This window comes from Pristis pectinata, chromosome 6 (genome assembly GCF_009764475.1).
Source record: "Pristis pectinata isolate sPriPec2 chromosome 6, sPriPec2.1.pri, whole genome shotgun sequence".
NCBI classification, from domain to species: domain Eukaryota; kingdom Metazoa; phylum Chordata; class Chondrichthyes; order Rhinopristiformes; family Pristidae; genus Pristis; species Pristis pectinata.
The window spans coordinates 1,158,894-1,170,961 of NC_067410.1; the positions used below are offsets into that span (position 1 = coordinate 1,158,894).

General features: G+C 55.9%; 1 protein-coding gene across 1 annotated transcript in view; it reads right to left on the reverse strand.

The window, feature by feature from the left end:
• The window catches only part of lamb2 (laminin, beta 2 (laminin S)), an 89,284-nt gene that overhangs the window by 18,949 nt on the left and 58,267 nt on the right, over positions 1-12,068 (reverse strand). The window contains 7 exon segments of the mRNA XM_052018129.1: positions 148-520; positions 1,718-1,814; positions 2,203-2,420; positions 5,275-5,499; positions 7,838-8,001; positions 8,482-8,713; positions 9,509-9,652. Of these exon segments, the coding sequence (XP_051874089.1) occupies positions 148-520; positions 1,718-1,814; positions 2,203-2,420; positions 5,275-5,499; positions 7,838-8,001; positions 8,482-8,713; positions 9,509-9,652 (1,453 nt within the window).

The following is a 12,068-nucleotide window of genomic DNA, read 5'->3' on the forward strand; positions in this document are numbered from 1 at the left end:
GGTGAGTGTGGAAGGGCATCTTGGTCAGCACGGATGATGGGCTGAAGGGCCAGATACTGTGCTGTATGACCATGTGACTCTGCTTGTAACTGCAGCGGGAGGGTGAGGGACGTTCTGCTCACAGGGTCTGGGGACTGAACCACTCACCGGAGGTCGTTTATCAGGTTCATCAGCTCTGCCACGGCCACTGCAGTTGTGTTGCGGGCGTTGACGATCCTCTGGGCCTGCAGCAGCTTGTCCTCCAGGTCCCGGAAGTTCTTCTCATACAGGCCAGCGACCCCGGAGAGTTGGATCTCACCCGCTCTCTCCACCAGGAGTCTGGTCTGCACTGCCAGGTCCTGCACAACGCGGTCCCAATCCCCGAAACACTGGTGGCATGGGTGGCAGTCCGGGAACTGCCCTGAGAAGCCCCGGGCACACTTGTCACAACGCACCCCGGACACTCCCTGGCGGCACACACAGTGCCCGCTGGCACGGTCACACTGGCTGCTCTGTATTCCCCGCTGGTCACAGTCACACACTGACAGATAGGAAGGAAGAAAATGAACGAGCGAAGGTCCAGAGGGAGATGGGTCAAACGTGGGCAAATGGGACATCCTGGTCAGCATGGACCAGTTGGGCCGAAGGGCCTATTTCCGTGCTATAGGACTCTGAGGAGTGGAACGTGGTGGGGTGGGACTCTCCTCGAGGCAGAGGGAGGGGGAGGTGGTGAGGCTTGATGCACCAGGCGGACGTTCCCAACTCTCCGGGTTCGGATTTGCCATCACTCCGTGCGGAGTATCCTGCAACAGTGCGGTCACAGTGACTCCATGGCCAGGAGGCTGAGGGGACATACCTGTCCTCCCAGAGGTAGCAGAGTCTCACGGGTCTGAGGTGCCAGAACGCTGCGCACTCCCACTGAAGCAACGTCCGTGTGTGTCCAGTGCCAAGGTGGGGCCAAGAAAGAACTTGTCCCCAAATGTTTTGTGTTCGGTCATGGTAGGGACCAACACTAAATGTTTGTCTGATCAGCTCGTGGATAAAGTGCCTCCGAGATATTCCCCTTTGTGCTAAACTGAGAGTCAGAAATGATTAATTTTTATCTGAATTGCTGTGCTTGATGTTGCTGACTGGAACTCTCCATTCTGGGAGGTCAGCATCAGTACCACACCCCCCAGGAAAGGGACAGCCCAGGTCAGACAGAGAGTGAAGCTCTCTCCACACCGTCCCATCACACACTCCCGGGGTCAGACACAGGGTGAAGCTCCCTCCACACCGTCCCAACACACACTCCCGGGGTCAGACACAGGGTGAAGCTCCCTCCACACCGTCCCATCACACACTCCTGGGGTCAGACACAGGGTGAAGCTCCCTCCACACCGTCCCAACACACACTCCCGGGGTCAGACACAGGGTGAGACTCCCTCCACACCGTCCCAACACACACTCCCGGGGTCAGACACAGGGTGAAGCTCCTTCCACACAGTCCCATCACACACTCCCAGGGTCAGACACAGAGTGAAGCTCCCTCCACACCGTCCCATCACACACTCCCAGGGTCAGACACAGGGTGAAGCTCCCTCCACACTGTCCCATCACAGACACTGAAAGATTATTTACATTCACATCAGTTTGACCCCTACTGTGAAGCTTGGTGTCTCCAATCTCACAGCACTCCCTCCGTCGTGTGAAAACAGAGGAGTGAAGCCCAGGTGGACAGTACCCGTTCCCCTCTCACCTCGACACTGCACGTTGGGATCACCCCAGTAATCCTCCTGGCAATCTGTGCAAGTCTGGCCTCCAAACCCAGGGCGACACTGGCACTGACCGCCGACCTGTGGAGAGAGAGATGCTGTTGTCAGACCTCAGCTCATCTGAAGGAGACCCTCTCGGAGTATCTCATACAGCCTGCCGGAGCTCCCAAACTCACAGAGACTCCTTCATGGCAGCTGGCTTCACAGTGCAGGTCGTACACAGGACCACAGCTGGCTTCACAGCGCGGGTCGAACACAGGACCATAGCTGGCCTCAGCGCAGCACTGCCCAGTGCGAAGCCCTTGGTCACACGGTAAAGACCCTGGATTGGGGGTTGAAGCTGCGGCCAGTGTCTCAGTGACCGTCCTGCAGTGTTTGTCAGGGAATGGACCATTGCATCTAGAACAATCCCTGGGCAGGCAGGATGGGCGTGGGCAGGGAGTAATGCCCAGCTGACACTGTGTCTCACCTCGTTACAAGTGGAAGAGAAAGAGTTGGCGCCGGCACATCTGCAGGGCACACAGCCCGAGCCGCTGTCGAGGTTCCAGTAGTTGGGAGCGCAATGGTCGCAGTTCTGTCCAATGACGTTGGGCAGACAAGGGCACTGCCCGGTGTTCCGATCACACTCACACTCTTCCCTGGACGGGCACTGGTTACGGGCAGTGCCCAGGTGATTGCACATACACTCTGTGTCAAGAAACAGAGACGGGAGTCAGTAAGAGTAATGGAATGAAGGAATAATTATCCCGTTAGAGCCAAGCACAGCGCCCTGTGTGTGGTGTGACAGAGACCCAACCTGAGCACTCGACCGAGACCTCCAACCCAACCCACTGGGATCACCAGGTGGGAACCGGTCACAGGGAAGCCAATGGCTGGGACTCAGCCAATGATTGGTCCAATCCTCTGTCTCCTCCACCAATGGGAGTTAAATATTGAAAACCAGGTGAGTGTTGGAATCTGAGGATGTTGATGAGAATGTGGGGAGAATAAACAATGGGTTGAGTGTGGGATTGGTGTGAATGGGTGGTTGATGGCCGGCATGGACTCAGGCATTTCCCCGCTCTCTCTCTGAGGCGGTGGGAGAGAATTCCAGAGATTAGAAGGGCAAAAAGTGGACATGTAATGGCCTTCGCAAGTACGATAAGAAGAATCCCAAAGCCTTTTATTGGTACATCAGAAGCAAGAGGGTAGCTAGGGAAAGTGTAGGCCCCATCAGGGACCAACAGGGTCTGTGTGGAACCAGGGGATGAGAGCAGGACCCTTATGAATACTTCTCATCGGTGGTCACCAGGGAGAAGTGTGTGGACGGTGCAGAGTTAGGGGAGGGGTACACTGAAGTTCTGGAGTGTGTCGGTGTCGGAAAGGAGGAAATGTTAGAGATATCGGCACACATTGTGGATAAATCTCCAGGGCTGGACGGGATTTATCCGAGGATGGTAAGAGAAGCAAGGGAGGAGGTTACTGGGGCTCCGATGGAGATTTTGGCATCTTCGTTAGCCATGGGCGAAGTACCAGAAGACTGGAGGGGAGCTAATGTTGTCTCCTTGTTCAAAGGGCAGTGGGGATAAGCCTGGAAACTACAGGCTGGTGACCCTCACGTCAGTGGTAGGGAAATTACTGGAAAATATTCGAAGGGATATGATTTATGTTCACTTGGAAAGTCAGGGACTGAAAGTCAGCATGGCTTTGTGCAGGGGAGATCACGTCTCACAAATATGATTGAATTTTTTGAGGAGGTAACTATGGAAATTGATGAGGGCAGGGCAGTAGACGTGGTAGTCCTGGACTTCAGCAAGGCTTTGGACAAGGTCCCACATGGTAGGCTGGTCCAGGTTAAGGCACAAGGGGTCCAAGGTGTGTTGGCAAACTGGGTCCAGAATTAGCTGGGTGATAGGGGTCCGAGGGTGGCGGAGGGGTGTTCCTCTGACTGGGAGTCTGTGACCAGCGGTGAACTGCAGGGATCCGTGCTGGGACCTTTGCTGAATATATAAATGAGTTGGATGAGAATGTAGGTGGTCTAAGAGGTATGTTTGGAGGTGACACGAAAATTGGTGGAGTGGTTGATAGTGAAGTTTGCCTGAGGATACAGCAGGACATAGATCAGCTAGCAAGTTGGGTGGAGCGGTGGCCGATAGAATTTAATCCATACCAGTGTGAGGTGATGCACTTTGGGAAGACAAATTCTGGTACGACATGTACAGTAAATGGCAGGGACCATGTACAGAGGGACTTGGGGTGCATAGCTTGCTGAAGATGGTGACACACATGGATAGGATAGTGAAGGTGGCATTCGGCATGTTTGCCATCTTAGGCCAAAGCACTGAGTGCAAAAGTCTGGATGTCATGTTACAGCTGTACAAGGTATTGGTTGGACTGCACTTGGAGTGTTGTGTATATCCGTGGTCACCACACTGCGGGAAGGACGTGGCAGCAACAGAGAGAGTGCAGAGCAGGGTGTTGACTGGGATGGAGGGCGGTGGTTGTAAGGAGAGATCAGGTTTATTCTCACTGGAATGTCAGAGGCTGAAGGATAACCATAGAGATTTATAAAATTATAACAGGCATAGATAAGGTAGACAGTCAGGATCTTGTAGTGTAGCGGTTAGCGTAACACTATTACAGCGCCAAGACCCGGGTTCAATTCCGGCCGCTGTCTGTAAGGAGTTTGTACATTCTCCGTGTCTGCGTGGGTTTCCTCTGGGTGCTCCGGTTTCCTCCCACATTCCAAAGACGTACGGGTTAGGAAGTTGTGGGCGTGCTATGTTGGCGCCGGAAGCGTGGCGACACTTGCGGGCTGTCCCCAGAACACTCTACGCAGAAGATGCATTTCACTGTGTGTTTCGATGTACATGTGACTAATAAAGATATCTTAAAGCTGGAGGGCAGAGGATTAAGGTGAGAGGGGAGAGATTTAAAGGAAACCTGAGGGGTTAGTTTTCCACACAGAGGGTGGTGGGTGTGTGGAACGAGCTGCCAGAGGAGGTGGTTCATGGATAGGAAAGGTGTAGAGGGATACCAGGCTAATGTAGGCAAATGGGACCGGCGTAGATGGGTATCACGGTCAGCATGGTTGAGTTGGGCCGAAGGGCCTGTTTCCCTGCTGTACCATTCTACGTGCCCTTCAACTGCTAATCCAATACCTAGTATAGTGTCCGTGCACCATTACTGCCCACTGGGTGGCTGTTCACTCCATCGAGTCCATGGCAGCTCCTCATCACCCAATCCCATCAGTCCCATTCCCCTGCATTTTCCCCACAGCCCAGTGATGCTCCAGTGCCCAGTGTTGCTCCAGTGCCCAGTGCTGCTCCAGTGCCCAGTGCTGCTCCAGTGCCCAGTGCTGCTCCAGATCCCAGTGCTGCTCCAGATCCCAGTCCCTGAACCACCCTGAAAGTGATCAGCTTCCCTCTGTACCCCACCTGAACCCACCAGGGTTTGATCAGGTCCCGAGGCCTGGGACGGATTTCACCGGCCTTCGAGGCAGCTTGTTCCCAATTACTGCGATAACTCTCCTTCAGCCAATCACGTTTCAGGACATACTTACTTCTGCAGCTCCGTTGCAGGGCATTGCCATGGTAGCCGAGCCTGCAGCGCTCACAGTGCCACCCCTCGGTGTTGTACAGGCACCTCATGCACCGGCCCGTCTCCCGGTCACACGACTGGGGGTCGCTGACGTCAATGTTGCCGTGACACTGGCAGGGTACACACCTGCCGCCTGGTGACAAGGGGTTTCCGTAGTAACCGGGTGCACACTCCCCACATCGGGAACCTGTCAACAAAATAACGGGGTTGACTACCGTCACAGTAGTTTATTGTTCTTACAAGTTTTCAGTGAATTATTTCTGGGGGTTTGGAGGGACTGCAGGTACCCACCCCAACATGGTTCCTTTTCCTTCCTGCCCTTGTGTCAAAAGTAATTGGTCCTGACCTGGGCAAATACCAGTAGGCTGTTGAAACCTGACACTCCCTGGTCAACTTGGGGCAGGTACACATGGGACAACATTTATAAACTGACAGTTCTAGTTGGCAATGGAGTAGTTCATGATCCGGGACACCAAGCTTCCAACTCCCTCCATGCCCACGGAAGGACAGGGGGAGTGCAGCACAACTTCACCGGATGGGTTCCTGGTCAGTCTGACGAGGAGAGGTGAAGCCACTGGATCTGGCCTCAGTTTAAAAGGATGAGATGCAACTCATTGAAATGTACAAAATTATTCTGAGGCTTGACAGGGTAGATGTGGAGGAGATGTTTCCCTTGGCTGGGTGTCTAAAATTGGGGCTTACAGTCTCAAAAGGGCTCGGCCATACAGGACAGAGATAAGAAGACATTTCTTCACCCTCTGTGGTGAATCCTTGGAATTCTCAACCCAAGAGAGCTGTGGAGGCTCGGACGCTGGATATATCTAAGACCTACAGAGATAGACTTTTGGATGTCAAAAGAATAAAGGGTTTTCCTTCTGGGAACCAACTCCAGGAGAGAGAAAAGCACAGTGATCACCATGAGAAAGCTTCTGTCTCAAGTACTGTGGGGAACAAGTTCACGTTTAATATGGGACTGAAGTGTTTTGCTTCTTCCACCATTGAGCAAGACCTCATCACTTCAGGAGATGCACTGAGAGCGCTGTGGCTCCGAGCTTGGCTGCAGCTCGGCTGAGATTAACCTGTGAATGCCTGTGAAAAGAGCACGCCACAAGCTGACCAGCTAGTTTACACAGCCGAGGCTCAGTAGGTTCATTTCCAAAACTTTTTAATTAATTGTTTCAATTAGTGAATCTCTTGTTATGCTTTTTCTCATAAAGTACAACAGTTAGGTTGGCCAATTCCACAGGGAAATGATCAGTGAAAGATTTAATATTTAGTTTTGTCAAGCCAACATTGTGTCCACAGCAACAAACAATCTGCTGGAGGAACTCAGTGGGTCGAGCAGCATCTGTGGGAGGAAAGGAACTGTCGACATTTCAGGTCAAAACCCTGTGTCAGGATACTGCAGGACACCCTATGGGTGTCCACCCCTCACATGGTCCTGGTGCCGAGTTCCCACCATGGCTGCTGGGTATGTGGGGGCTGGTGGGCTTCAGAAGCTGCTCACCCACCAGGAGGGAGTGGGCAGCACTCTAGCCTGAGCCAGGGTTACAGACTCAGGCCCTCCTCAGAGGCAGCAGGCAACCCAGCCAGTGCCGCAACGTCTGTCGGAGGAGACATTAACCTGAGGCTCTGTCTGCTCCCTCAGACTGAGCTCGTGAACGAGAATGGAGTTTCCAAACCCAGCAAAACATCATGAGGAGATTCACGTTGAGGGGCCACAGTTATCTGTGCAGTTACAGTGAACCCTGCTGGATTCCTTGCTGTGAAGCACTGGGAACTCCGAGCTTGTGAACGAGTGGGGAGAAGGAAATTCTTTTGTCCACAGGTTCCTTGTTCCTCACAGAACCAAGAACAGACGACCCTGGTGTTAGTGCCCATGACATGGGCCAAGAGGGGGCCACACAAACAAGGATTTGCATGCAGCGCGTCAGGAACAATTACTTACGGTGCCCTGCGCTGGTACGGCTAATCTTCCCTGGAAAAGGTGCAAGAAAATTACATGGACAAAGTGCGTCGGGAGACAGGCGAGGGGCAAGGGTTCAGAGAAGGATTCACAGATCAGCACACTATACACATTTAATCTGCAACTCGAGATACCTATTGGAAAACTGATTCCTCACTGGGGGACGGGTCCCACACACACTGACCCTCACTGGGGGATGGGCCCCACACACACACCGACCCTCACTGGGGGACGGGTCCCACACACACTGACCCTCACTGGGGGATGGGCCCCACACACACACACCGACCCTCACTGGGGGACGGGTCCCACACACACTGACCCTCACTGGGGGATGGGCCCCACACACACACACCGACCCTCACTGGGGGACGGGTCCCACACACACTGACCCTCACTGGAGGATGGGTCCCACACACACACACTGACCCTCACTGGGGGGACAGGTCCCACACACACTGACCCTCACTGGGGGATGGGTCCCACACACACTGACCCTCACTGGGGGACAGGTCCCACACACACACTGACCCTCACACAGTGTCCTGCTGTATCCCACCTGTGTATCCTGGCTTGCAGTTACATAGCACCTGCCTTGTCCTGCTGTCCTGGTGACAGGAGCTGGCGAAGTTCAGGCCGCTGCCGGGCGCTCCTGGACACGGACAAGGTCGGCACTGCCCTCCGGAGCCCAGCACTGGGTTCCCATAGTAACCATCGGTACACCTAGAGCAAGAGACAGGACACAGCATCTGCATTACCATTCCCGGAGTCGGCACTGGGGACGGGTCCGGCTGGGGTCAGCGGGTCGGGCTGGGGTCAGGGTGGGGTCAGCAGGTCGGGGTGGGTCAGGGTGGGGTCAGTGGTTCAGGGTGGGGTCAGCTGGTCGGGGGGGGGTCAGCGGGTAGAAAGGGGAAGACAGGGCAGGGGTACTTGGGGGAGGGGAACATGGGGGTGAGGGGGGAACATGGGGGGAGGGGAACAGGGGAACACGGGGGGAGGGGAGGACACGGGGAGGGGTACATGGGGGAACACGGGGGAGGGGGGACACAGGGGAGGGTACATGGGGGAGGGGGGACACGGTACACGGGGGAACACCGGGGGAGGGGGGGACTGGGAGGGGTACACGGGGGGAACATGGGGGGACATGGGGTGGTCGCCTGGAATGGGAGGGTGAAGCTGTCCGAGGGGAGGGGCTGCACCTACCGCTCGCAGTGGGTGCCGGCGGTGTGGCTGCGGCAGTTGAGACAGGCCCCGGTCTGCTGCTCGCACTGGTCGCTGTGCCCGTTGCACTGGCAGGGCCGGCAGTGGGGGAAGCCCCAGTGACCCGGCTGGCAGTGGCTGCACTGGGTGCCGAAGGCTCCGGCCCGGCACGGGCACTGTCCGCTCACCGGCTCACAGAACGCCGAGAGGGATCCCTCTGGTCGACAGCTGCAGGCTGTAGGGGGGGGTGGTGGGGAGAGATGTTGTCATGGCAAATATAGAGTGAATCCCCCCCACACACAGCCCTCACCCCCCTCACGTGGCCCTCACCCCCGTCACCTCCCCTACCCTCACACAGCCCTCACTTTACCTCCCCTCACCTCCTGTAACCTCCCCTCCCCCACACAGCCCTTGCTCCCCTCATCTCACCTCCCCTCCCCTCACACAGCCCTCACCTCCCCTCACACAGCCTTCCCTCCCCTCTCCTCACCAATAACAGTGTACAGGAGCCAGGTCAGCGGCCTTGAACTCTCAGATCTCCCAGCCTCTCCCAAGAAAACCCTTCAACCCCAAAATCCTGTTCCGAAGCCCAAACCCTTTGACCCAAGGGGTCTCCCACCTTCTCCCAGGAAAACCGGACGCCAAAATCTGGGACTGTATCCCAATCCCATTAATCCAGGGTTACAGAGGCATACAGCATGGTTAACAGGCCCTTCAGCCCAACTCATCACTGGTCCCCACCGAACGAGCCCCATTTGTCCACGTCTCTCCCGTATCCCTCTACCCCCTCTGGCAGCTCGTTCCACACACCCACCCCCCTCTGTGGGAAACAGTTGCCCCTCAGGCCCCCTTTCAACCTGTCCCCCTCACCTACCCCTCTCGTTGTTTGTTCCCCTTCCCATGGATCTCCCAGCCCGTCCCAGGAAGACATTTCAATCCCAACATCCTGGCCAATGAACCGCGGGACTCCAGACCAGACCCCCTGCTCCAGCCTCAGTGACCCAGAGACGGCCCTTCGGCCCATCCTTACCCCTGCAGCCTGCTGGGCTGAAGCCAAAGGTCCCAGGAGCGCACTGCTGGCAACGGCGACCGATCACGTTGGGCTTGCAGCGACACTGCCCACCGTGGTGTTGGCACTCCGAGCTCAGGGAGCCCTGCGGATCGCACTGGCATGCTGGAAGCAAGAACAACAGGAGTTCACATCCCACACCCACTGGCGCATCACAGGCGTCACCGGCAGCAACGGGATTAACCCTCGTCACGCCAATCCACAGAGCAAGAGACCACTCGGGCCCTCAGGCCAGTGCTGCCACTGTGGGAACCTGACCGTACCCTCAGCTCCCCATCCTGCCCACCACCCCCAGCCACTTCTCTCCCTTCGCCAATCCAGAATCCGGCTCCCTCTGCCTTCGATCACAGGCTTGCTTCCACAGCTCCTGCAGGAGGGAGAGAGCTCCAAAGGCCCAGGATTTCAGAAGAGAATTGCCAGCTCATCGCTGACCCCGGATTGTCCCACAAGGCGAAACGTCCTCTCCACCACCCACCCGTCGAGACCCCTCAGGACCCTCCAAGCTTCAGTCGTCACCCCTCCACCCCCTGATCTCCAGGGGTACGGTGGGGGGCCGTCACGATGCAGGCTCGACATTGGTGGGTCTGGAGTCACACAAGGGCCAGGCCGGCGGGTAGTGCTGCTGCCTCTCAGCTCCAGTGACCCAGGTTCGATCCCAACCTCCGGCGCTGTCTGTGTGGAGTTTGCATGTCTTCCTGTGACCATGGGTTTCCCCCGGGTGCTCCGGTTTCCTCCCACATCCCAAAGACGTGCAGGTTGGTGGGTTAATTGGCTGCTGTAAGTTGTGTTGTATGTGAGGGGTAGAATTTGGGGGGAGTCGCTGGGAATGTGGTGGCAGAACAGGTGGCAGGAGAACATGTGTGGAATGGGACCAACGGGAATGCTCTGAGAGCCAGCAGACCCGATGGGCTCAATGGCCTCCTACTATGCAAACACGGCCTGGGTGTCAATGGGCACATTCCCTTCCCTGAGTGAACCGGATGGGTTTTCCAAAGGCTGGGTGGAGCCTACACAGATCTTCAACTCCAAGACTCTGTTACTTGAAGCAAAATCAAACTGTGGAGGAACTCAGCAGGTCGAGCAGCATCCATGGAAGCAGAGGGATGTGATGATGCAGGGTCTCGATTGGAAATGTCCACCATCCCTCTGCCCCCACAGATGCTGCCTGACCAGCTGAGTTCCTCCAGCAGTCTTGTCTCTCCTGTGGAGACAATTCCCCAGTTCCTGCGGTGGGATTTGAACTCGTCTCTCTGGACAGAAGGTCTGGGGCTCTGGATGCAGTCGGGTAATTGCAACGTTCCAGGGGCAGTGTCCACAGTGTCCAGGGCAGTGTCCGGGGCGGTGTCCGCAGTGTCCGGGGCAGTGTCCGGGGGCGGTGTCCGCAGTGTCTGGGGGCAGTGTCCGGGGCAGATTCACAACGTGCCCGGGATTCCCATGCCACACACAGCAGTCGTTGACCACGAAGCCACAGCAACACACAACGCTCACCCACTGTGACTGTGTCAGCACTTGGAGAGCCCTTACTCAGTACTGCCTGGCCGGTTTTCTCCCCCAGCGTCTCGGGAAAGGTGCCTCCAAAGCAATTCTCCAATCCCGACTGACGTGAAGAGCAAAATAACGCAGATGCTGGAAATCTGAAATAAAAGCAGAGAGTGCGGGAAACACTCAGCAGGTCAGGCAGCGTCCTGTGGAGAGAGACCCAGAGATAATGTTTCAGGCTGAGGACACCAGTTCTGGCGCAGGGTTCTTGAGCTGAAATGTTACTTCTGATTCTCTCTGCATGGATGCTGCCCAACCTGCTGAGTGTTTTCAGGCATGCTCTCCCAGATTTCCCTTCAGAGAGGTCCCATCAGATCTGTCCCCAGATCTGCTGCACACTCAGGATTCAGCATGTCCAAGGCATGGATGCTCACCCCACAAGTTTAAAACTAAACTCTCCCAACTATCACCCATCACTTCTCCCATTAAAGATCCACCCAGCTCTCTCTCAAATCGTCAGTGACACCCATCTCCTGCCGACCTCTGGTTCCAAACCCCTGTGGACCCTGATGCAGAGCTTGGTTTTGTTTACATCCACGGGGTGTGGATCCCTCTGACAACACACCGTGGGGACCTCATTGAAACCTCCTGGATACTGAAAGGCCTGGATAGAGTGGACGTGGAGATGATGTTTCCATCAGTGAGAGAGTCCAGGATCCGAGGACACAGCCTCAGAATGAAGGGGCATCCCTTTGGAAACTGAGATGAGGAGGAATTTCTTCAGCCCAGAGGGCGGTGAATCGGTGGAATTCGTTGCCACAGACGGCTGTGGCGGCCACGTCATTGGGTGTGTTTAAGGCAGAGGTTGACAGGTTGAAAGGGGAAAAGGCGGGAGAATGGGGTTGAGAAAAAAGTCAGCCATGGTCGAATGGTGGGGCAGACTCGATGGGCCGAACAGCCTGATGCTGCTGCTACATCTTATGGTCACATCTTACAACATGCGGTCCCAGTGGGGAGGGAGTTCTGGGACTTGGACCCAGTG